This window comes from Pistacia vera, unplaced genomic scaffold (assembly GCF_008641045.1).
Source record: "Pistacia vera cultivar Batoury unplaced genomic scaffold, PisVer_v2 Contig551, whole genome shotgun sequence".
Taxonomy (NCBI): domain Eukaryota; kingdom Viridiplantae; phylum Streptophyta; class Magnoliopsida; order Sapindales; family Anacardiaceae; genus Pistacia; species Pistacia vera.
The window spans coordinates 529,632-554,825 of record NW_022196392.1 but is presented as its reverse complement, the minus strand read 5'-3'; the positions used below and the strand labels follow the sequence as shown (position 1 = coordinate 554,825).

At 34.7% G+C, this 25,194-nt stretch overlaps 1 protein-coding gene across 3 annotated transcripts; it reads right to left on the bottom strand.

Moving 5' to 3' along the window:
- Nucleotides 1-675: 675 nt before the first annotated feature.
- Nucleotides 676-24,335, bottom strand: LOC116108011 (transcription initiation factor TFIID subunit 1-like). 3 transcript variants are annotated; one of them, XM_031394297.1, is made up of 22 exons: nt 24,058-24,335; nt 23,269-23,334; nt 22,587-22,693; nt 22,285-22,347; nt 22,095-22,140; nt 20,234-20,491; nt 18,545-18,666; nt 17,467-17,641; nt 16,225-17,338; nt 14,249-14,451; nt 13,860-14,097; nt 10,297-10,633; nt 8,981-9,190; nt 8,726-8,818; nt 7,199-7,405; nt 6,900-7,106; nt 6,168-6,657; nt 5,070-5,275; nt 4,816-4,932; nt 2,995-3,051; nt 1,714-2,910; nt 676-1,163 (listed from the first exon to the last, which is right to left on the bottom strand). In XM_031394297.1, the coding sequence occupies exons 2-22, from the start codon at nt 23,315-23,317 to the stop codon at nt 801-803; spliced, it is 5,859 nt and encodes a 1,952-aa protein (XP_031250157.1). In that variant the 5' UTR covers nt 23,318-23,334; nt 24,058-24,335; the 3' UTR covers nt 676-800. The 3 variants fall into 3 exon arrangements, with proteins under 3 accessions (XP_031250157.1, XP_031250159.1, XP_031250158.1); XM_031394299.1 differs by having other exon boundaries at nt 17,467-17,638; XM_031394298.1 differs by having other exon boundaries at nt 24,070-24,335.
- Between the last annotated feature and the right edge of the window lie 859 nt (nt 24,336-25,194).

Here is a 25,194-nt window from a genome sequence, read left to right as displayed (position 1 = left end):
ATCTCATGTCCTTCTAAACCAAATACAACTACTATTTGATATTCCTTTGAAGAGTTTTCCATTAGTTTATTTATTCTATTTTGTTTTTTGTTTTGCTAACCTAAGTTATACATTTTAAAGAATGTCATGATTTACTATGTTTAAAGATATCTAAACATGTATAAAAGATATAAAAGATGACGCCAGAAATCACTTTCCAAAATTCATAAATAGGTTACACATACCCAGTTTAAAGCCAATGTATTTTACCCAATTCTTTACGACGTCAACTGAACCCAACCCAAATGCAGAGGATTTTGATGCCATGCCATCCCTATCGGTAATCGTATTACCAAAGCCTATACAGTGAAATTTCAATCGAGTTGGAAATTATAAATTAATCGAGACGAAGGATGCAACAAAGGGTGAAATAGGCTCCTGCAAATGCGATTGTAGTTTGCTTCATATTCTAAAGGAAGTCATTGAGCTTGTCCACACGTATACAACTATACACAGATCCTTTTTGTAATCTACTCATTAAAAAAAATAAAAAAAAAAACACTACAGCAGGAAGAAGATAAGAGGGCTTACTATACTTCTATAGGCCAAATTTTCCTTCACATGGGCAGGATACAACAATTTTATTTACATATACAATCACTTAATGTACACATGGGATGCCATCAACTTATGCCATCAACTTGTTTTTTCATTGGGCCACATACCCATCGCATTACAAGCCTGGAAATTCCCCAAAAAAGGCGCTACGATTTTTGGGCTTCAGGCAAATGAATGATTGTTCCCTAATAAAAGCTTTTTCTCTAAAAATTCCGAGATTCAATGCCAGATTCAGCTTCAGCTAGGTTCGTACCATACTCATCCAGCAAGAAGTCACAAAGTTCTAAAAGCTGATCAGCTAGAGGAGGAATACCAGGGTTGCGCCCATCATTGTAAAGATGGGCATTCATGGCAATTTGCCACACATCATGTCTGAATTCCTCATGGTGCTTGTACTCCATCCTCCTTACCTTATCCCTGATTGTGGACAAGTCCATGGGACGCTCCACGATATCAAGGTAATCAGAAGCCTCTTTCTTGGATACAGGTTTTAGAAAAAGAAACGACACCTCGGTATTTTCTCTGAGTGTCTCCACAATGCGTTCTAATATGTTTGATAAACCGACCTGCAAGTTAAATCGATGAGGAAACTTATAAAAACAAGCCAACATATATATAAGAAGACAAGACATTAAAAAAATTTATACTCTCTGTATCTCTTGTATTCTTAAAACCAGTAAAGAAAAAAAGGCAACCCTACATCTGAAAAATTCATGTTAAAAGTTTTCCTTCACCAATCAACGCAGCTCCTCAAACTTCTCAATTTTCAATACTAAAGAAACTAACAAGGAACTTCTGAGTGAGTGATTATCTACATAACTAGTAAGTTCTATGCTTTTAAAATACACAAAAAATTTCAGTCTACAGGTAATTGTCCCTTGCAATAAAACTCGTAGCTATAGTCATAGGGGAAGTAACCACCACAGTAAGGTCGGACATATTACTACCAGTGGCAATAAAAAAGGAATCTAATAAAACCATAGCTGAAAATGAGATGCCAATTGAATATTTATATCATATGGTTGATCTGATTCACAAGGACCGTGATTGAGAATTATTTGATACATGAAAATTAAAATCTACATGTACGTAAAAAGGTAAGAACAAGCGGAGTACCTCTCCCGCTCTACGCCGCTTTGTTGGAGGCCCTGAATCTGCACCATATTTTCCCAACTCAGAAACAGGTCTTCTCTTTGCACTGCAGTCTCTTTCTGGCATCCGTCTGTCATTTCTTCTTGCCCTGCAGTCCTCTAAATAATCATCTCCTATTTCTGGCTTCTTCTTCTTCTTTTTCTTCTTCTTTGCTTTTTGGCGTTCTTCTTCTTCTCTCTCCCTTCTGATGGATTCTTCATATCTTTTGATTTCAGCAAACCTTTCTCGCTCTTCTTGCACCCTCATTTCTTCCTCATAAAGCCTCTTTGCCCTCTCTTCTCTCAACCTCGCTGCATTTCTCCTCTTCTCTTCCTCTTCCCACCATCTTCTCTCCTCTTTACCTTTCTTTTTTGATGACCCATGAGTCAACTGTGAGCTTTCCTGTTTTCCATGCTTCTCAAAACTTGACAATTCAACTATTTTTTTAGTTTTCCTGTACTCGAAATGAGTTGCTCTATCCCGATTGATTTGGTCCAGGTCAATAATTTCTTTCGGTTGTTTGATAACAATTTTCTTTTGGGGGAGCTCTCTATCTTTCTCTGTAGGTGGACGTATCACAATAGAAGGCCTATGAGATTGAACTTGTTCTCTATCTGTATTAGTTGGGGGTCTAATGACAATAGAGGACTTATGGGAATCTTGTTCTCTGTCAATATTTGTTGGAGGTCGTATGACAATAAAGGGCTTATGCGATTCAACTTGAACTCTTTCTGTATCTGCTGGAGGCCGTATTACAATAGAGGGCTTCTGAATCTCAGCCTGCATTTCTTCAGGTTTTAGCTTATTAGAAATTTTTATTCTATTAACCTTAGCAACAGACTTGTTTGCAGTTCCCACATCAGAAATAACCGGTTGGTCAGAACTTTGCACGGGTGCAAAAGCACGTTTATCTGAAGGCTTATCGGTGGAGCCACATTTGAATTTCACTGGGACAACTTTCGCCTTTGAACTAGATTTCTCATCCTCGGAAGCTTCAACAACTGCAATTTTTGTAGCACTTTTAGATATGAGCTTCTTTTTAAGAATTTTTGGTTGAGACTGACTTTTAGGGTCCAGAGAGTTGGGTTTTGCAGAAGCTTTTTCAGAATCTGCAGTTTCAAGCTGTGTATCTGGATCTGCTCGATACTTGGGGCAGTTTTTGTTGGTCCTCATGTGTCCAAACTGGTTCATCAGAAGGTAAACAATCATCTCGATAACATATTCCAACGAATAAATAAACTCTACGCTAATTTAAAGAAGTCCAACCTGACCACAAGCTCCACAGACGAAACTCTCCCTTGATGACTTCTTCTCCTTAAACATCTATTCAGAATGAGAGCATAAAGATTAGGTCATTTGACCAAAAAAAAGATAAAAAAAAAAAAAAGGAAACTGATTGTCTTCACAGAAAAAATCTTGTAATAAGAGAAAATATACTCCCCAACTTCCAAAACATGCATGTCAAGCAACCAATTGTAACAGTTCTATGGTACACGTAATTTCAAGCATTTAGTTGTTATACCCAAGGGTATTAGGTGACTACCAAAAAAAAAAATCCTGCCTATAATTTCCGCATCTGTATGAAAGACAGTAGAACCATTATTTCATAACTAATATGACAAAAAGTGAACTCAACTCAAATGGTCTTCTTACAAGGTACAATACATCAATGACCTTGATTTTCTTAGGTGGTGAGTGTTTATACATGTAATTTGTTTGTTTTATAAATCAAACACATCTAAATAAAAGTTTATATTGTTTTTTTAATTTAATTGATTATTAATACACTAAAAATATTTCAGACTTCATTTTTTTTCAGATTTCGATAAATATCATTTTTTTTTTTTTACTTTTTTATTCTATATGTTTATGTTTATCACTGAAAGTAAGTGATTAAAATAAAATTAAAAAAAAAAAAAGGAAAAGTTGATCTAATTAGATATAAGTTATGGTGGTAAAAACAAACTACCCCTTAGTCCCCAAATCTGCACTCTCCCACGCGCTGAAAGTTTCTTTTAAAGTATACAGAGGTATACAGTAACAAATAAAGGAAATCTAAGATATTATTGGAGTATATTAAAACACAGGGAAGACAACCTGCTAAACCAGGTTGAAACTATCTTTTCCTATTATATATGTTTGTTAGTCAGGGTAAACTTTTGTAGGTCATCACTGTCTATAACATAACGCAACCAGAGCAGACAAATAAAATGCAGTCTAGCAAAGTTCAGTTCAATGTTTTACTAAATCCTCAATATGTTGTTTGTCATCACAATCTTACCTCATAAGCTACTGGTAAAAGAAAATGATGCAATTTGCTACCATAAACATAAAGACCATCTGTAAATCATGGATTTTGCTACTCTTAAATTTTTAAGTCATGATCTACCAATTCCCATAATTTGACAATACTGTAACCAAAGCACAACCCTAGATAGCTCTTACATGTAGTTTCTAGCAGAACCATGCACCAGTTATTTAACACAAACTTATTGGGTCATAACCGTTCTCCATAAGGATTTTTAAATACTAGAAGCATGCTTGAGTAGCAGATACACCAATATGCCAGTCCCTCGCAACAACTCAGGGACTCTTTTGGGTCATAAGGGACCAGCTAGTATGATAATATGGAATAGAACCAAAAATCCCAACAGGGAGTATTTGCTAAAAAAAAATTAGTAGTTTCCAGTCTCTGTACTCCTATATTCAATTTTATGATCTCCCCCCAACAATCAAAATTTCCAATCAAGGTAAAACACAGAATTATTATAGTTCTACTACAAAGGATAATTTACAAACAATACTGCTAGATGTATAAACAAATCTTACAAACTGATGTAACAAAAAATGAGTAAAAAAGTAAATATAAAAAGTCAAACTCATCATATTCACTTTTCTATTTATTTTTTGCTACATCAGTTTGTACACAAATCTTTGTAAGATTTGTTTGTACATCTAACATTACTTATCTTAAAAATGTATGAAGTGGAGAACAAACATGACATGAGTGCAACATTTGTAGCAGTATTCATATTGTTTAACATGGAGCTCAAATGCCAGGAAAAAAATTACTGATGCTACACTTGCCTTAACATTATCTCCCAATATTTTGAGTTTCTTGAGTTGACCCATTGGTGAAATACCATTTTTTTTCATTGTTTTCATCTTTCCAGACATGGTTCTTTTCATTATTAAACTCTCCTCCTGCCATCAAAATATAATGAAATTACTAGTACTGCCAAAGATACCTTCCTTTGCAGCAAAAAGAAGATTGCAATGAACCTGAGGAACAAATAAATAAATTAAAAGAAAAAATCCATGAAGAAAATTGGTTAACTCACCTCCTTTGGATCTCTAATATTCTCATTTGCAGTAGAGGATCCATTTGGTTGGACTGTACTAATCATGTGCTTGGTTATTTTATTCGGCTTCTTAACCCGTTCCGCCATCTCAAGGCCAGAAATAGATTTTGTGACAGGAGCAACTCCTGCTTCCTCTGCCACAGCTTTTGTTTTCTTCTTCTTTTTCTTCTGATCAGCCTCATCATCTGCAAAACAATTTTATGATTAAGCAGAAAACATTACAGTTATAATATTCTCTCAATAATACAGTCACCAAGTATATAAAGTAATCAGTTAATTGTCCAATTAAACAGAAGCTTCACCCTAGATCATTTAAGAGGGAATGAATTTTATAGACAGGATAGACAAATGGGAAAACCCCATGCTAGCTCCACATATTTGCTTAAGCTTAGGGTCATCATTCAATCAAATAGTTAAAAACTCAGAAGGCTAGAATTTCAATTTTTTTTTTTTTTTTTTTTTTTTAATAGGAAATAATAAAACTATATATGAAGAAGACAAGAATTCCATTCATCATACAATTTTTGCCATTAGCAAATATACAAATACAATTAAGGGCCAAGAACTGCAATGCAGTTCACTTTAGGCGATGTTGTAGAGTTCATTTTCACCTAAACCAGGCCTGTAAAGAAATAGCTTTTATTATATTTCAATAGTCATGCTTAAAGTATATTTAACATGAACACATCTCCACTATTTCCCAAAGTATCGAAATAGTTTCTTACAGGGCAGACTTTGAAAACAAACAGATCTCTTTCTCTCTCTCTCTCTCTCTCTCTCTCTATATATATATATATATATATAGAACCTGTGCAAAATAACCCATCTAAAAAACGGATAAAGTTTTACAAAGAGTATCAAGAACCTGTGCAAAAGAAACCCAAAAAAAGAGAGACACTAGAGCATGAACAAATAAAAATCCAGAATTTAAAACAATATCCACCAATATTTGTTTACTTTAGTCCCAGCCAAATACCTGTATCTGTATATGAATAAATGCTTAGCCCACAAACTTCAATAACCAAATGTTCTTCATAAGTAAAGAGAATAAGCATTTAGAAACCAAATAAATCATACCATCCATGAGCAACCTGCATAATTCAGCGGCTTCGGCTGCTTCATCTTCAATTTCCTCTTCCGCTTGTGCTTGGGATGGACGCCTTCGCATTTTGAGCCCCTTTACACCATCTGCTTTATCATGCTTTGATTCATAGTTATTCTCTTCCCCTTCTTCTTCAAACTCCTCTGCATCAAGTAAATTTTCTAGGTCCCCAGCAAAGGAATCCAGATCACTATTTGCTTCAGAGTCACTTCCATTGTCATCATCATCACCAGCTGAAAGAGATTGAACTTGTCGATCCCAAATTTCTTGACACTTTCCTCTTGTCTGTTGTTGCAGCTGAAGAAAGGACATTCGCTGGCCACGTGCATACTTGCTGATAGTTGTTGGATCAACCTGGACCCCTGATGCAGCTTGCTCACTGGAAAGCTTACGTATCATAGCAATTCGATGCCATCTGGTCTGTTTTGCAATCATTTCCTCTGGAACATTGAACTTGAGAAGAACCTGAAAATAAGTGAGCAGTTAAAGACTATATACACTACAACACTGCCACCATCTTTATTAAGTTCTTAAAATTAATCTCTTCTCCAGCCATTTGCATGGAAGGGAAACTGAGTTGTTCCAGCTGCTATAATATGTCCTTCCACAAGGCTTCTAAGTAAATACTAGTAAAAAATTTAAACCCAAAAACTAATCAGGTTTTATGACACTGATAAATAATTTTTTTAGTAAGAATAACAACACACCTCTCGGGCAGCCTCCATGCTCAATCTACGAAGATCAGCATCTGTTCCAGTGACAGTGGTGCCTCCTCGACTAGCAGCAGCTTTTTTCTTCACCATTGAACTTGACATTGGTGCCTTTGGAGCAGCACGGACATAGCTAAATCCTAGGCCCCGACCAGATGGATCACCAACACCAGTTATTTCCAAACGCTCAATACTTTCTCTGTCCTAAATAAACAATAAGTAATAGATAAATCACAAAATTATACACCTAAATGCGGGCAGACACAAATTTTCATCAATCAGAAAGATAAATTTACCTGGTTTGTACAGGCAACAAAATTGCTACTCAGGTTCCATGGAGTTATCAATAGTTCCCTCTCAATATGTGACGCAGCAGCCAGAGCAATCGCTTCATCAGGGAGTTGACTCATTGCAGACGAGATGCTGGCAGGAAGAGTTAACTGTGTGATTCCTGAATGTTTGAGCCGGTACAGGCCAGCCAGCATACTTTCATAGGAGCAGACCTAAGGCAGAATGGAAAAAGCAGGAGATGGAAAGAAGCATAATGAGTAACCTATGTAAAATCGTAAGCATAAGAAGCACACAACACTTCTAACTGGTTTGCCTCTTTTTCTAAGTTAAATCATAAATCATGATCTCCTTGGCCACTGCTAATTATTTACACAACTGGTTTCAGGATAATAATCAACAAGAAACAGCTTCTCAACGTTTTCCTCAGATATTTGCTAATATATATAAGATACAAGATATGTAGCCAGGGGCTCCCCAATAAAAAAAGATACATTCATGAAAACTAATATTTCTTCCATTTCATCTTCTTTAAAAATTATCATATAATTAGGGTTTCGCCCTGTACTGGATTTGTTACAGCATTAAGCACAAAATAGAATGTATCAATAGTACTCTCAATTTGCTTTGTGCCTTATATTCACAAAATTAAATTCCTCTTTTCATTTTTTTATTTTTTTTCAACTAATAGTTTACTCAAAAGGGCACCTAAAAATGGGGGGAAAGACTTTGAAACATTCAAAAATTGAAAAAAAAATCAATAGGAGGGAACGTGGCGAAAGATAACATACAAACTAAAGGTTCACAATTCTAGAAAGCATAAACATAGCTGGTGCAAATCATACTATGGTAAAATGAGAAGCCAACTGAACTACTACCCTATGCTTCTTCCATCGCTGATCACCCTACTATTTTTCTTCCAAATATACCACCTCAGCTACCTTATAGTTCAAAACCAATCAGCGTAGCATACGATGCATTCAAAACGGGAGAAATAATAAGGAAATTATCTTGAATCAAACTAATCAACAGCTTATAGAAAACTCAGTAAAAATAACATAAAACAAAAATAGAGCGAAATATAGACAGAGAGGCTGATAAACTACTACAGTATCTTCAGAGATCACACTTGCAACTATAGCATGAATGTTACAGATGTTCTGAAGCTTTCCTGGCTGTATAGGAAAGAATTAAGAACTGAGTAAAAAAAAAAAAACAAGAATTGTCCAACAAGAAGCATTAGCAGAGCCTAAAGTCTACCGTTCCAGTTTGAGAAATTAAAGGCAATGCAATAATTAGCCAAAAAGGAGGAACAAATTTCATTTAACACAACTGATGATATTTTACTAATTTAATAATGCCAATAAGAAATTTCCGTAAGACTTTTCTCATCAAGGAATCCTGAAAACTTTTCCATCAATTGTTGAAAATGGAGGAAACATTTCCAACTTCATAGGACTCCACAAAGTAGTCCTATAGTTATCATAGCTAACATCAGCAGAGAAACAAGGGCACCTGACATATACGGAACTCACATGTTCTGGACACACCAATTTACGCAAATCACCCTCAGGTGGAATTTGGAATGTGCGCTTCATGGACCAAACCTGCTTTCCCCTACCATCCCTCTGTAGGTTGCATATGCACATAAAGCCAAAGGTTAGCAGATAAATCCCATAAATTATTATAAGCTAACATAAACAATAATCTATCAAAGCACAAAGACAAATTCAAGCAACTGTAAATTACACAAGTTACCAATACTAATGTAGATATAAATGCAAGATTACCCGCAAAAAAGCACATTCTTTTATCTTCTTCCTAATAATTGCTTCAGACACATTAGGAAACTGTGCCAATAACTCATCCACCCCAATGCAGGGAAGCAAGCCACGCTTTGCAGCAGCAGAAAACTCACGGTACACATATACCAACAACCTATTTATGCTATAACTTTGAAGATTCTTTGATAAAGGTGACATTACCTCCATAAGAGGCTCCTGAAAATGACAATCAACATAAATAGTAATTTTAGTGCCATAAAAGCTTCATTTCTAGACTAAATTTGATAAAGCTGCATACTAAATACCAATAATATTCAATCAATGAAATAAATAAATAAGTTTTTAACAAAATAGAAAAGGTAATCACATAGTACTTCAATTATTGTTTACTGACTCACATATCCCACAGACATTGTTTCAGCTTGAAACAGTTAATGAGAAAAAAAAAATGTAGTATGGAACAATGTATTACAGCAAATAAATTCTCACATAAATAATAAAACAGCGATATCTAATGTGACCCATACCTTCCTGAATATTTTTCAAAGAAAAAGTAAAGAAACACTTATAACGGTATGGGTAGCAAAATTTTAGAGATGTGCACATTCATAGATACAAGTCAATTTATATAACCCACAACCGCATCAAAACTACATGGGGTACCCTACTTCATAAATTTGGTTACATCACAAATTGGTAGAAGAATAACTAAAAGATGAATATCAAATACATAGGGTTTTATTTACAGCTTGACTTAAATTACTTAAAAGAAAATTGCCACCTTAGTAATATATGACAGCAGTTGCTTCTCTGAAATTCTTTGTCTCCTCATTCATCATAATTGGAATGCAGATGTTTATAATTTGAAAAGTGTTTTGTGCCAGTCATTGCGAGCCAGAGGGATCATTTTGGTCTTCCCTTTCAGAGGGCTGCTTAAGAAAGCCTTATTGTTGTTTTAGATAGTCCTAGGCTATTATGATATTGGTATCTTTTTCCTGTTCGACTAAAGAACATCTTGTCTATATGTATATAATGTTTCCCTCCCCCAATTCAGCACTTGCTAACAATTGTTTCAGATGATTTGCAATTATTTATTACTGGAAATTATCTCCAGTTTGATGTTTACCTTGACATAATGTGTTCAAATCAACTGAGAGTTTACCAATTGAGAGGACATGTACCCTGTAACCCTTTACTTTGTTCCTTCATATATATTGTAGACCAAATTGCACACCATGTGATAAAACTTTTCAATCACAATAAAATTTCATGAGGCTATAGTCATACAGAGATATATCCAGAAGACAAAAACTATTACAAACCTGTTGTCCGACAACAGCTATCTTGTCTATGCGTCTTATGGAAATCTTTCCCTTTGCAGACCGGACCAACAAAAAATCAGTTGACGGCACCTTATGGGGAAATACAGGTGCCCTATACATGTTTGTTTCAAGAGAACACTGACTGCAACGAGCTTTTATATCTCCAAGGAAGGGAGATTTATCACCAGGTTCCAGCGTGAGAACATTTCCCAAGCTGTTGTTTCCTTTGCACAATAGGGTGCCAGCTTGATCGCCTGGGGCTGATTTTTGATAATAAGTGCACAGATTTGCTCCCATTCCTGCATTGCTCAGCAGTAAAGGCCTTTCCTCACAATACCTGCAAAGATAAAAATAGCAAAGTTTTCTCTGAAACTCTCTATCCCAGAACAAAGATGGTTTTATCGCATTCCAAACCAAAAGAAAGCTAGCTAGTTGGCAGTGCGATAGTATTACATTCTAGCTGAACAATAAGTCTTCCTCTTTCATCTCTAAACTTCCAGGATATTAATATCAAACAAACATAAGACTCAAGCAATAATTTCCAATGGATATGAAGCAACCATGATTAAATCTGCTCACTATTTGAGTGAAGAATTTTTATTACAATTTGCTGTCTCCTTCCCTTTTAGGGACTTTGTATTTTGAGATGGAAGCAATGGTTGACATAAATAGCTTTCTGAGCTACAAATTGTACCACCAACTTATAATCTCCATCCCTTCAACCAGATTTATTAACTTAATAAAAACCTATCTGGAAGTATACAAATGCAAAAGTAAGAGAGATGCATAAACACAGTTTCCTGAAATATCTAGAAAACAGATACATGTTACTGCCGGGCGCAGCTCTAAACAGCTGCATGGGAAAACAGCACCCATATGCAAGGCTTTTTTGCTTAAGCATTTATCTTGACCATGACATGGTCTTTACACAGGAACCATCCAAAACCCAGTTATAAGAACACAAACCACATATGCACATCTTCTACAAGTGTCTGTCTGGTAAGAGTGTCTCTAAACATATTAGTTACTTTGACCTGTACAACCCTTTAGAAACACAATCCAAATCTTAATATCAAAATTCTTAGTACATTCATGGACCAGATCGTACTAGATTTTTCAGAAAGATTAACTCAAATTTCCTTTGCTAGATTTTAAATATTAAAAAACTAATCAAATAAAAGAGAGATTACAAGCTAAAGAAATAATAGAAAAGAAAATGACCAGGAAAAAAGAAAAGAACAACAAAGTGGCTCATTAGTTATTCCAAACTTGTTAGACAACTAAAATTCCTAGATTCTAACTGTCCAAATTTAAAAGTATTTAGTTTATGCATGTGCCTTTAACCTAATCACAAATGATTTTGGGAAAGTTCCATTGACCTCCTCAGAGTTTTTGGCTAATTACAGGTCAGTCTCTAATGCGAGAAATATCATAGAGCTGTCCTGAAAATTGAAATTCTTATAACCTCCCCTGAAGTTCCATAAGGTTTATAACCTCTCCAGTAAGTTAAGTCCCCACATAAGTTTCAGACATAGAGAGGTCCATCTGTACATAACCATTGTTAGCTATAGAATTTTAATGTGTTTTTATGGATGCACTTAAACATACATAAAGAAACCAACTAAGACTACTTTATCACACTGCATACAAGTTAAGAAAGCTACCAAATTCCTGTACCCACAGCACATAAAAAACTATGAACTGTTTTAGATAAACCATCTTCTAAATCACTGATTCAGCTGTCTCATGCAGGAAGCCACAAATGCATAACATTTCCTCCAGTGAGGTCAACCAATTATTAAGCTTAGTGAAAGATGAATTCTGGAACACTATCTGTAGAATTAAGGAACTACATTTTGTAAAGGTATCTGTGATGAACTCACTTTATGCACCTGTCAAATCAAATACTTAATAGATCTATCAGCCAAGGCTTGACCAAATGCTGACCTTAGTAATGAACCTTGCATCTGAGTTTTGTTGGGTAGTAAACAAATTCATCAAAATGTCATGGCATTCAAAAGAACAAGGGATCAACTACACTCCAAAAATTGATGGAGGAGCACAAGGAAAATGGAGATGGCATAGAAATCGAGGAGATAAATCCAAGAATGAAGAGAGAAATATAGATAACTCAAAGAGAAAACCAATATTCATATTTAATCATCAACCAAACATGTGAAAACTCATAATATAAGTCTCTATTTATAGGCTTGTAAAATAAAATCCTAATCAAATACTAAATAAAGTCTGTAAGAACTCAAAACAAAATGAAACTGTAAGATAACTTTGACAAATCAATCCCTAAGATAAATAAATGAAAATACAAAAAATAACTTCAAACCTATTCTCTAATTCCAACATCACTTCTCCCCCACTAAAAAGATCTCGACTCCCTACAAGTAGGCTGGAGAAGGAGCTTTTTAGCAGGGAAAATGGATGTATGGAAAATAGAATAGGTTCAAGGTCATTTTAGTATTTTATGTATCCAAGGGATTGGTTTGTAAAAGTTATCTTAGAGACTCTATTTTGCATTTGATTACGGTTTTATTTCACTAGCATATAAATAAAGGTTTCTATTACTATTGAACACAAGCATGAATGATAATCAAATATGAATATCGATCTTCTCATGTGTTAGTTATTTCTCTCTTCATTCTTGGATTTCTCCCCCTTTCTTCTCAGCATTTCTCCCCTTTCCTGCTCTTTCTGCTTAATTTTACCCTTCTGTATTCTCTCTATTTCTATATCTTCTCGATTCCTATACTATCCAAATTTTTCTTCTTCAACTCCTCTATGAACCACCCTATAACATTCATCTGCCTTAGGAGTGCATTTCTAAGAACCCAGTTTAAGGTTCCTTTTCTTTTTTTTTTTTTGGCAAAGCTATATACAGTTTCCAATCTAGTGCTTTGCTAACTTTGTATATTATTATTCCTTTCTCTAATCAATTTAGTTGCTTAGTTCCCAGTGTCATCAACTATCCCTAGTTCACCTATCCAACAATACATACTTCATATATATGATAATGGCTGCATGGCAAGAGGTCAGAAAAAGTTTCTAACATGCACAAAAATAGAAACGCACATTAACAAAAAGGAAATGTAAGGAGCACTCTATCAAAGAATACGAGGAGGCAAAGACATAATAAATGCATCATGCATCGCGATAATAAAAATGCATTTAGAAAGCAGATGCGAACAAATGCAATAGGAAGAAATAAGAAAGACAATCCAATGAAAATATTGCCAGGATTTCTGGTACAATAATATGAAAGTTGCTAAAATACTCCACATCAAACCAAGAAAATATTACACTGTCCCTAGGGATGCAAATCAAATAACATATAAAATAACTAACATTTCACCAATGATTCATATCCATTCACAGTTCAATGACAAGATACCAGGAAATTAACTTGCACAATTAAACAACATCAGTTCTGTAAATGGCAGAGGAAAAGCCCATCAAGGGATATGAAGAACAATTAAATAAACAATAACAGATTCAAAAGCAAAATATGGAGTAAAAAAAAAAAAAGATGCCAAAAAGAAAAGATCACTCACTCCATTAAAAAGACATGGCCATCTTTTACAGAGAGATCTGATTTTTTCTTAAAGGCTCCAGGAGGGCGCAAAGACTTATTCTCCCCAGGAAGCTTTTGTGCCCTCGGCAACAAATGTACTTTTGTACGAACAAGATGAAGCAAGGAGTTCGGTCGAACATTTTCGTCCCCAAGAGATTTATGGTCTTCAAGCTCCTTGCCCAAATAAAATAATTTCACTGTTTCTGCTGGCTTGAAATCTATAAAAACAGTAGTAATAATTAAGCTCTCTCCTTCTCGGGAAATTAAAAATCATTAGCCTTCACAATGTAAAATCACCAACTAATTTATGATACCAAACAAATAATCACATATAAAGTGTACAAACACATGCCAAAAAATAATGACAACCTAGCTTCTTTGAAGCCTTTGCTTTAATTGAAGCAACAGTTTCCTCAGTATCCACATGCAGTTTACTTCCTTTGCCTCCTAAGCTCTTTATGATAATCTTCATGGGTCCATGAGTAGGCAACTTCCCTTGTTCTTTGACTGCCACCTCATTGTCATGGGGATACCATAAAGCTTTCGGACGGTGAAAATTAGATATATCCTTACTGTATAACAGTAGGTAAATATCAGTAGCTGTATGATACAGAGTAATAAGTGCAAAATTAACAAGTCATTATCAGAATGAACACCAAGGCAAATAATATGTAAATTATTAAAAAAGGTTTTCCATAAGACTAAGAATATACCAAATCACAGCAAGTTTCAAAAACATAAAAACATCAAAATAACAGGACCCGGGTATCATACTCGTGATGAGAACTTGGTTCAATTTCATAAAAAGAACAATAAAAGTTTCCAATCCAGGGCCAATTAGCAGGCCCATTTAAACATAAAAAGTACCAGGTTTAAGGCATGCCAGTTAAGAAATGTCATATAAGATCAATAAGGGTCACAGCCAAGCACACATTGCCCCTATGGAAAACAGGCTGATCCTCCAAGCACATAAACTAAGATGGTAATGGATCATAGATTAATGAAACTAAATGATTCAGAAGAAAGTTTGGATGGATTGAACCAATAGCCAATAGTTTATTATTGAATAAGACATTAACTTTCATCATTTATGCAACTAATCAAAGGAGCTATAATATCATATTCGTATGAAAGCCATCAACATTAAAAAAAAATGAATGATGGAAGTATAAATTTAGGACTTCCTAAATGTATACTTACATCATTCATTTTTTCACAAGTAAATTAAAAGTTACCACCTCTCCATTTACACAAAATGGAGAGGTATCTAGAGGTAAGCCACCTTATTAGTTCTCCACAAAAAGCGTTTGTCATCAGTTCTCAAATTTGCGAGCTTAAAGAATTTAGGAAATCCTTAATTACTCAGAAAGAGGAACAGCAGTAGTCCAATTTCTTGCCAACCAAAAAGGAGTCCAATTACTAGTTAAGGTATACATTCAAACTAGTTATATTTCTCCCTGACCAGGGAGTTTAAGATTGTCTGAAAAAAATTACAGAAAATAAAAAAGTTGGAAGCATTTTTTCGTTGTTTCAAAGCTATATCTACTAGATATAGCACCACATGAGAAAAAGAGTGCGAGAATATAAGAGATTCAAATATATGAATAAAACAAGCAAGAAAAAAATAAAAGCATTTATCATCTCACACAAGGATAGCAGCATAGCTAGATCACGGATTATTCTTGGTTTCTAGATGTCCACTATACCACATATTTCCATCAATAACTTACAAACATTCTATGCATAAGTAATATTCTTAATTTTCAAAATTTACACAAGACAATGCAAATTCAAGTATATATTCCAGTACCAAATCTCGGAATGCCAGACACCCAATATCTCAAGGAATATAGCATGTTCATAAAGAAACTAGAGAAGTTTGTGGGAAAAGAACCAGTTACAAAAAATTACGAAAAAAAAAAAAATATTGTTTAAAAATATGAAACATCAGTACATTTTCTTCAATTTCTTTCTTGGGAATGTTCATGAGTTAACAGAGAAACTCCTCAATCTTCATTCACTGAGTCCAGTGGTCAGAATCTCATTAATATCCACAGATTCTTATTTCTATGGACAGGATTATTCATCACTGTTCTCCAATGAAATTCAAGAATAAAAATTGACAAAGGATATTTGCTTGAACTAAACAAATCTCAAGTGAGAACAGTTCAACACAGTGCAGGAAACTCCAAAAGCTTTTGAAGTAAAAAACTCATTTAACAGGTCAAGAATATGGCATCTACAGAATAAAATAGACCAATGCAGCAAAAAGAATTGCATCAACAAAAATCTATAAACACACAGTATAATAAAAGAACAGCAGATGATATGGCATTCATCCTTACTTGCTCAACTTCAGTTTCATTGTCTGCAACTTAAGTGCAGGTGCAGAATGATGAACTCTGATACCATGCGGTATGCGTTTATTAGAATTTGTCTGCAGCTGCTGAGATATTTTCCCATTCAAGTAGAATTTGTCATTTGCAATGTTAAATTTCCAGTCACGTTGATACTTATGGCCAGCTAGCTCAAAAGAATCCAAACTGCTTGATTTTACAGATCTAGTTACAATCATAGCCCCAGCATGAAGCTGTAGATCATTATTGTCCTTGTAATCCAGAATCTCAAAACGCATTTGCTCATCTTGAAGATCAAGAATTAGCTTAGGCTTCCCTATAGCATCTTGTGGGTCCCACATAATATTGTTTAACCAAGATCCATCCATCATATCTCTGTTCTGCAACGAAAGTTCGCAAAAGCGCTTTACAGCACCAGTTTGGCAAAGCTCTGGAGGGACATTCTCCCTTCTACGATCTCCATGATTAATATTGTCCTGGTACAACCGAGACTCTAACCTCAAAAGTTGGGGATGGCGTTTGCTTTCTGTAAATCCATTATTTGTATGATCTGATGAATTTCTTGACCCAAAGGACTCCAACAAAACATGATAATTATGCAAACGAATGCTATGATCCTCCTCATCTTTCATAGAGCACTCTGAATGAAGATTATGTTGCCTAGGCTCAAGTTCTAGTTCCCCATTAAGAGAAGTTTCCGAGTCAGTTCCAGTGACATCACAACTCTCAAAAGAATTTTCACTTGCTGCAGGAGAATTATCCCAGAGGATGTCTTCCTCCCAGTTGTGCTGATCGAGAGGGAAAATATTAGGACTCAGCATTGACTGCCATCCTGCAGAAAGATTTGATTTTAAGTCCTTTTTCATGGGTTCTGCACTAAAACAAGAGTCCTTTCTTTGGTCATAAAGTTGTCCAGACATAGGGGTAGCATCTTGCACAAAACCAAATTTTACTGATTCTGAATCATCATTATCATGTGAGGAGTTATCATGTTGAACAGCATGTGCCTGTTTGATAAATGAAACAACTTGACTTGAGCCCTTTAAATATGTCTCTTCATCCTCTTCAACAAGATCGGAAATATCCAAAGCACTGTATTTGTCTGGAATGATCAAGGGAAGGAATGGCATACCAGATAATTAATACAGGAAGTAACTGAAAGAAAATAACTGCAACTTCAACAGATGATTAAGGCCTGGAAACTTATAGTAAGGAAATAAGACTGCATACCTTTATGAAAGGAATATCTTTGTTCTCTTTTCTCCTGTTTCTTCAAAGGTTTATGTATACCAAATATTTCAGAGAACCGTAAGATAACCATACCATCTTCTACACACAAAACTGGCAGTGGTGCAGAACCTTGGCCATCCAAAGGCCCTTCTAAAATATCAACCACGTCGTCCTGCTAGTTTTTATTATTAACAAAATGAAAAACTTAATTGCATCAATAAACTGGTATGTAGAATGTCTTAAGAAAAGTTATCCTACCAATTTACCATCTTATAACAATGCATGGCATACATAATATTATCAATAAAATTTGAAATCAATTAAATGAACCATCGACGTATCAATTCATGATAAGCTGTGACAGTATATTTATAAAATTGACCATTTCTTACGATACTGGAGATAGCAAGATATGCAAAAAAGAGATTACATGAATTACTGCTCTCGATACCAAACAAACTAACATCTAGATATATGGTAGGAGTAGACATCTACAGCCACCACTCAGTTAACTATGGGTGTGTATGAAACATCAGTGCTGGATAATGCAAATCTTGACAAGAAGATTTTGCCAATTATAGCTTTGCTCTAAGCCATTACCATCATGATACTCAACCTCATTGCCCAATAATATTTCTCTATTACCATAATAAAAAACAATTATAGCAGTATAAAATTTAAAATAATCATTCTTAATCTGTCAGCACTTGATTTATGTACTCCATTCCAGAGATATATACTATCATCATCAATGGGGTCAAAATATAATATCAAACATCTAAATAAAACGCAGTGGCATCATGCTATACACAAATTAGAAAGCCACTGCTTAGGAAATAATTAATTTCACTATTCGTCAATATCCAACCAGGCAGTCACTGTTCCTCACGAACATGGGACTGTACATCAATATCCTACTTCCTTTCATGCTTTACCCCAAAAAAGTGGGACAGTAAACATAAGATTTCCAATTTCAACTTAAAGATTTGTCAAGACATGTCCCACACTTTAATATAAAAAAGTAGCAAAGGAAAAAATTAAATAAAAATAATTAGAGGGAAACACATAGCTAACCGACCTCGTAATGATCTTCTACCCCAACTACCATATCTTCTTCAGTACCCAAAGATCCAACTTGTAGATCATCCTCAGGAGATTTTTCTCCTTCTGGAACTGCTTTAACACACTCATCCTGCTCACCTGAAAGGGTGATCCTGAACTTTGTCAAAATCAAACTAGCAAGATAAAAAAGTTTTCATGGTAAAACAGTAAGTGTTCTAAAAGTAATGATTACTAAATATTCAAAAAACATGGAACCATGATCTGCACAGAAAATTCAAGGCCAAAACTTTTGCCAGTTTGTTCCCCTCTCTTCTGCTCCCCACAGGTTCAAATTCTTATTCAACTTAAGTGAACTTACTTAAGTACATTATTTATAAATATTTAAATAATATAACAACTTTTAAGAAATAAAAAGCAAGCAGCAAGCATATTTGAAAAATGTGATGTGGAAATCACTTTAAACATTCGGCAATCTAACAACCTAACCAGCCAACCAATGATTCTAGTATGCAAGTAAATAAGTTATATTGGTTGAACCTACTGCCATATAGCAATCCCCTATCTTAAAATCTAGTGTAAGGATGAAAATTTTGTTGAGTCATTTCACACCCAAGCATACCAATCTGAACAATATTAGGTTCAAGAAAAGATGAATGGCATTCATTTCAGACCCAAATAAACCAGGTATCCCGACTTCAATGCAATACAAAGGGTTGAGCAATTTGACAAGTCAACCAGTCTGTTCAAGCAGTGTGTGTGAAATATATAATCATAGTGTATAAATAATGATCTTTGTTGAATTACGCTAAGAGATTTGAAGATTAGTGAATGTACTAAACATTTCATACTGCATTTGCGACCCACTCAAACTAACATATAATGGGATCACTGGGTGACTGTGGAAGTCAATCACTTCATAGAAAGATACAGCACTTGAAAACAGAAGTTGTTTATCTGAACTGATAATCTAAATAGACCTACTTTATATAGCTAACCTAGTCTGTTCAAGTTGTGTATGAAAATATATAATACCAATTATGATCTCCGTACAATTCAGTTAGGATATTTGAAGATGATTGTATGTGCAAACTATTATAACCCGTGTTTTGCAACCACCTAGAAACTAGCATATAGCACTAACAGAGTTGGTTGGCTCAACAGATAATCTAACCAAACCAAACCTACTTTAAACAGGTGTTTAATATGGAAGTAAAACATTTTCGCCAAAAAATACAACAAATCATTCCAAATGCCATTCAAAAGGTCAATGCCACAAAAAAATAAAATAATAATAATTAAATAATTTAAAAATAATAAAAATTCAGCGTCAATGTACTGCATTAATAATAATGACGACCAGCAACAAAAATTCATAATGATAATTAGTATGTAAGTGAACACTGTGAGACTACAGAAGTTAAAAGATCAATAATATACCATAAATTTTTAAGACAGGATAACATATGCCAAAAATTTTATGAGGTGTTTATCAAGAAAAAATCTAATATCAGACCACTATAACACAATAAAAGCCCCCCAACCAACAAACTGAAGATGTGGAGCCAAAATTTATTTGATCCCATCTTAAACCTGATAGTGATATAGTTTTCTTTTTTATTAATAAACAAGAATTTTTTATTAACCAGTATATACATCAAATTCTAGCAGTCCACCAAAAAAATAAACAAGGAAGATATCAATTAACCTGACAAAGATATGGTAGAAACTTCAGTTTCTTTATCCACCACCTCCTGTTCATTTTCAACTTCATCATCCTCGTCATAATTTTCATCATCAAACAGAGAAGTTGTAGGTTTCAAAGTAGCCAGAGAAACTTCCGCAGAAAAGTATTCCTTTTTCGGTAACAAGTGGTCCTCCTCAGTGACAACTTGAGTCTCTGGTCCATCGTACTGCTCATCAATATCTTCATAATCAATGGCATCTTCAGCTTTCTCATCATAATCTAGCAGTAGAGACCCAAATTTAACTTGTAATCAGAATATTTGGCCACATGCATGCAGCACTTTAAAGCTTTGAATCAATGTGAAGTTCAATAACACAGTTTAGTAACCTAAAAGCTAATTACCTCATCTCTCCAGCCAAAAAAATATCAGACGTGTAATTGTAAGGATAGAATTAATTTTTTAACTGATAAGTAAATAAAAGAAGCAAGGATTACCAGTAGAAGGCAGAAGAAACATGGATAGAATTACAGTCAAAATGGGGCAAGGAAAATAGCAGTAATCAGGGAAAGCTTCCTCATACAGACCTAAAGGCTGGAATAATACAATTACATAGTAGTTGAACATCTCAATATCACCTTTAACCCTCAATTAAAAATTGTGATCCCATAGTCCTTCAACCCTTTGGTTAAGACTACGGTTTCTTGATTGTAGGTGATGGACCAAAGAATGAACCTCAAGTTTTCTCCAGCAGACTAAAATGGAATGGAAATGGGCATTACCAGTGTTATTAAGACTCTCATCATCTCGCTCCTTTCTGGCCTATTTTGGCATTTGTAATGCCATGCTTAATTAAATAGACGGTAATTCTGTTTACAGAAGCCCTTGGTATCAACTAAAAGGTTTGTGGTTCAAATCCCTATTGGGTCACCTAATTAGCATATTATATTTCATAAGTTTCTTACTACCAAGATTGTAGGGTCCTAAAGCAATCCCTAGTTTGGAACTTGTGAACATATAAGGAAGGTTGAGGGATTTATATATATATATATATAAAGCCAACTTCAGCCCCTCCCAAAAACCAATGCTTTACCAAAAAGAAAGTAATTCTGCAGACAGAAGTTAGCTCCAGCCCCTCCCATAAGAGGCTAGAATTGCTCCACATGTAGTGCTTGCAAAATGCAACATGCCAAGACTTAATTTTGTTGATTATATACTTCATAAAGAACATGAGTATACAACTTGCCCTCTTAAGTGCTCTAAGAATTTCACCACCACGACAATATTTCTCTCACTCTTTGGATTCATCTTTAGACCCTGGTGTTTTAATGTTTTCCTTAAACAATGTCCACATAAAATTGTTCTAAAAACAGATGGCTCATCTTTTAAACATCAACACCAATGCATAAGGTTACATGTAATGAAAAACTATGCAAAAATTTTTATTGCTTAGTAAAACTTCCCATGCGTATCACATAATGTCATACCAATAAACATAACTGCAACCGTGCTGAGATCCAAGTCATTCTAGCACAATAGGCCATTACAATAATAAAAGAAAGGAAATGCTAGTTTGACTTGAATTTCTTTTATATAGGTAATAAGCACCTGAGTCACTGATCACTTAACAGAATAAAACCGAATAAAATCATTAGCAGAAAAGTGACCACCCTGAGGATATCCAAATAAAAGTAGTCTTTGCATTTACTGAACTCTGATCATCAAGTGATACAAGGCACAATAAGCAACAACCACTAAATGTGTTTTGAAATTATTAAATGTAGAAAATAATAAAGAAAAAAAAGCTAGTTAGTGGTGGAAACAAAGATACTGACAGAACATCAAACACTGCATGAGAGAGAATTTCCTGGCAGACAACATCACCTTGATCAGCAGGATCAACTGGCGCTTGAGGTGAACCTACTGACAGCTGAAAATTAAACAACCTCGTTAAGTGTTGCATCATTAAACAAAAACAAACAATAACAAAAACAAACCAAAGACATCTATTAAAAGTTTTGCTGTAGAATATAGAGAACAATAAATCCAAAACACAATATTAAGATTTTCATACATCTATATCTGTGAGAGATGAACCCAGCTTGTCAGCCAGTGCAGCAAGATGCTCCTTTGCATCCTGTAAAGGTAATTGTATTCTAAGAATTAGTGCAATCATACAGATAAAAAAAAAATCAAATGTGAAAGAAACACTGGATCCAAATTTGTAATAAATATACCCCCACCAGCAACTTGAAAGGCCTAAATGATGAGTGAGTGTGTCATATGTATATCAAAGTTTGTATATGTTAAAGTTATTATCACCATTTAACTCTGCATATCATGAAAAAATGCATATAAGGAAAGGATAAAAATCACCTCATCAAGGTAATCAACATCAAGATCACCCGAATTGTCAACATTGCCAAACATAAATCCCAAAAGCCGGTTACCCCCACTAACATCCTCATATTCCTCCTCCTCATCTGCCAATTTAAAAATATACATAAGATTTGGAAACAAGAGGTATATCTAATAATAAACTAGTGGTCTCATACCATGCACAAACAAATTACAATGCATAAAAATGCCAAGAAGAAATCAATTGAAATAAAGATAACTAGTGAGATCCAACCCAGAGAAACTATCACTCTGCATGTTGCATTTTTTAATTGTGTATTAGACTTCATACTGTCTTCTATTCTTTCAACTACCACTGAAGTAAACAATGTAATCTCATGATTAAGCCACACCAAGCATGTCCTTCATATACACCTCAGGAAGCATGAAAGTGAAACAAGTAAATTTGAGATCTATACAGGACTTTCAGATAATTATTCTTTGCACAATTACCCATAATTGCAACCTTTTGATGGCCAGCACACAGAATTCTAGCATCCATGCAAAAAAATTATAAATTTTACTCTAAACCTAGTCTTCCTTCCTCTACTCATTCGCACTCACTAATTTAAACTTCATGCCTACCATCAAGCTAACAAGAAAGTAGCACAATATACTAAGATAACGTTAACTTTTTTCACACTTCATGCAACCAACTTACCTTCATCCCGACCATCCTTCGAACCACTACCAGACTCGTAACCACCCATTTATAATAACAACAGCTCTGCACAACAATAACAGTAACAGTGAAACACATTATTAGGGAAAGGCATGGTTTTAAAACATTTTTTCTTTGAATCTAAAATGAGAATTAAAAAGCAGTTAAACAGACTCCATAGAGTTAAATATTTCAAATTTCTCTAATTTGAGGGCAAACAACAATCAATTCTCCAATAATCAAACCCTAGAAAGAACATAACTTAACTAAAGCAATAAGACAGCATTCTTTTAGATGGTAACACTTTGAGAGAAGAAGATTCTATCTGAGCGTTAACTACCAAGCCAATTTGAAACCCCAACCTACAAATGCAACACTACTAGTCTGAAATCACTCTTGAGAGTCTAGAAGCAAACAAGATATAGAGAACGAGGAGGGCAGAGATCTTTCTCTTTCTCTGTCCAACCTCGGCTCCGGCTAATTAGTGTCCAACATTGATTAGTCTTAAATCGATAATTAAAATTTTGATGTATATAATCAAAACCACTCGACCCATCTCATCCACTTAAAAATTCGGGTAAAAGTTACTTATTCTACCATCTAGAGTATAAAGTAAAAACTAAACCCTAGCTAAAACGCCAATTTTCAATCAGAAATAAAATTCAAAAAAAAAAGGAATTTTATCCTACTGAAATTGTACCTGAAACCCTAAACTGCGAAATGCAAGAAAACAAAATGGGCGGAAATTGCGACGTTAATACAAATAAAGAAAAAAAAGTTCCAAAGAACCTGTAAGATTACAAAGATTTCTTCATTCCAAATGCACACAAAGAAATTCTTGTATGGGAATAGCTGAGTATAATATACAAATAACTAATTGAAGAAGACGACGACGACGACGAAAGAGATGACGTGAGAGTAGTGAGGTTGCAGAGATAGAGTGGGAATTTTTGGGTGAATATGTAGAGGGATGAAACGACACGCCGGCGAATTCGATGGCAGTGGAAACAGCGGTACCGTTTTCAAAGAAGCGAAGAAGTTCTCCTACTCGTCCTGGTTATTGGTTTAAAGGAAGGCCAACTTATAGAGGGCACATTACCATTTCGTCCTTAATATTTGACCTAATTACTAATTAGTCTGGGTCTCATGTACCATTTTAGTAACACTTTTGTCTCTATTAGATAGTCCTAGCAAAATGGGCAGGTGGGCCGGGTACGGACCTGGTCCAAAACAAGTTGATTCTAAATAGGTCTAAAATATTATACTCGAACCCTATCCTATGCAGGTACGAGTGGATTCGTGGGTACCTATTACTGTCCACTTAACAAATACCTAAGGCTCCGTTTGGTTCATAATTCTATAGTTTTTAGATAATCTTTGAAAAAAGTTAAATTGAGGGTATTACAATGTAGGATTTGGAAATTACAAAAATATCCCCTATGTTTGTTTTTTACTAAACCCCCTATAAAAAATATTAAAAGTTGACAAAAACACCCCCAATCCACCCATTAATACGGACAGCTGGCCACCACCGCCGGAGGGTGGCCGGAGGTTTTTTTGCAATTTCTAAAAAAAATTTAGGGTGTTTAGTTAAATTAACAAATTTAGGAGGTTTAAAAGAAATTGAAAAATATAGAATAATATTTTGGGAATAACGACATTTTACTGTTTAACTTTTTTGGGAATACTAATATATTATTCCCAAAAGTGAAACAAACAAAGCCTAAATTTCTCTCTTCTCTTCTATTGTAATTTCTCTCTTCTTCTTCTTTTCTCTCATTCGTTCTTCTCTCTTCTTCTTCTCTTATTCTCTTTCCATTTTCTTTATTACTCATCACCAATAGCTACAAGTGCCGCCATGAGAGCATCGCTACTACCAAATCTAGTCGGTAGTTGCCAATTTTTTGGTTTGATTTGAATTTTGCT

Excerpts from the sequence above, each read along its gene's own strand:
- LOC116108011 (XM_031394297.1), bottom strand. The coding sequence starts at position 23,317 with ATGGGTGGTTACGAGTCTGGTAGTGGTTCGAAGGATGGTCGGGATGAA. Across the intron at positions 14,452-16,224 it reads ATGAAACTGAAGTTGAGCAA|TAAGGATATATCTAATTTTC; the intron begins GTAAGGATGAAT and ends ACTGTTATACAG. Across the intron at positions 2,911-2,994 it reads TCTGTGGAGCTTGTGGTCAG|TTTGGACACATGAGGACCAA; the intron begins GTTGGACTTCTT and ends CTGATGAACCAG.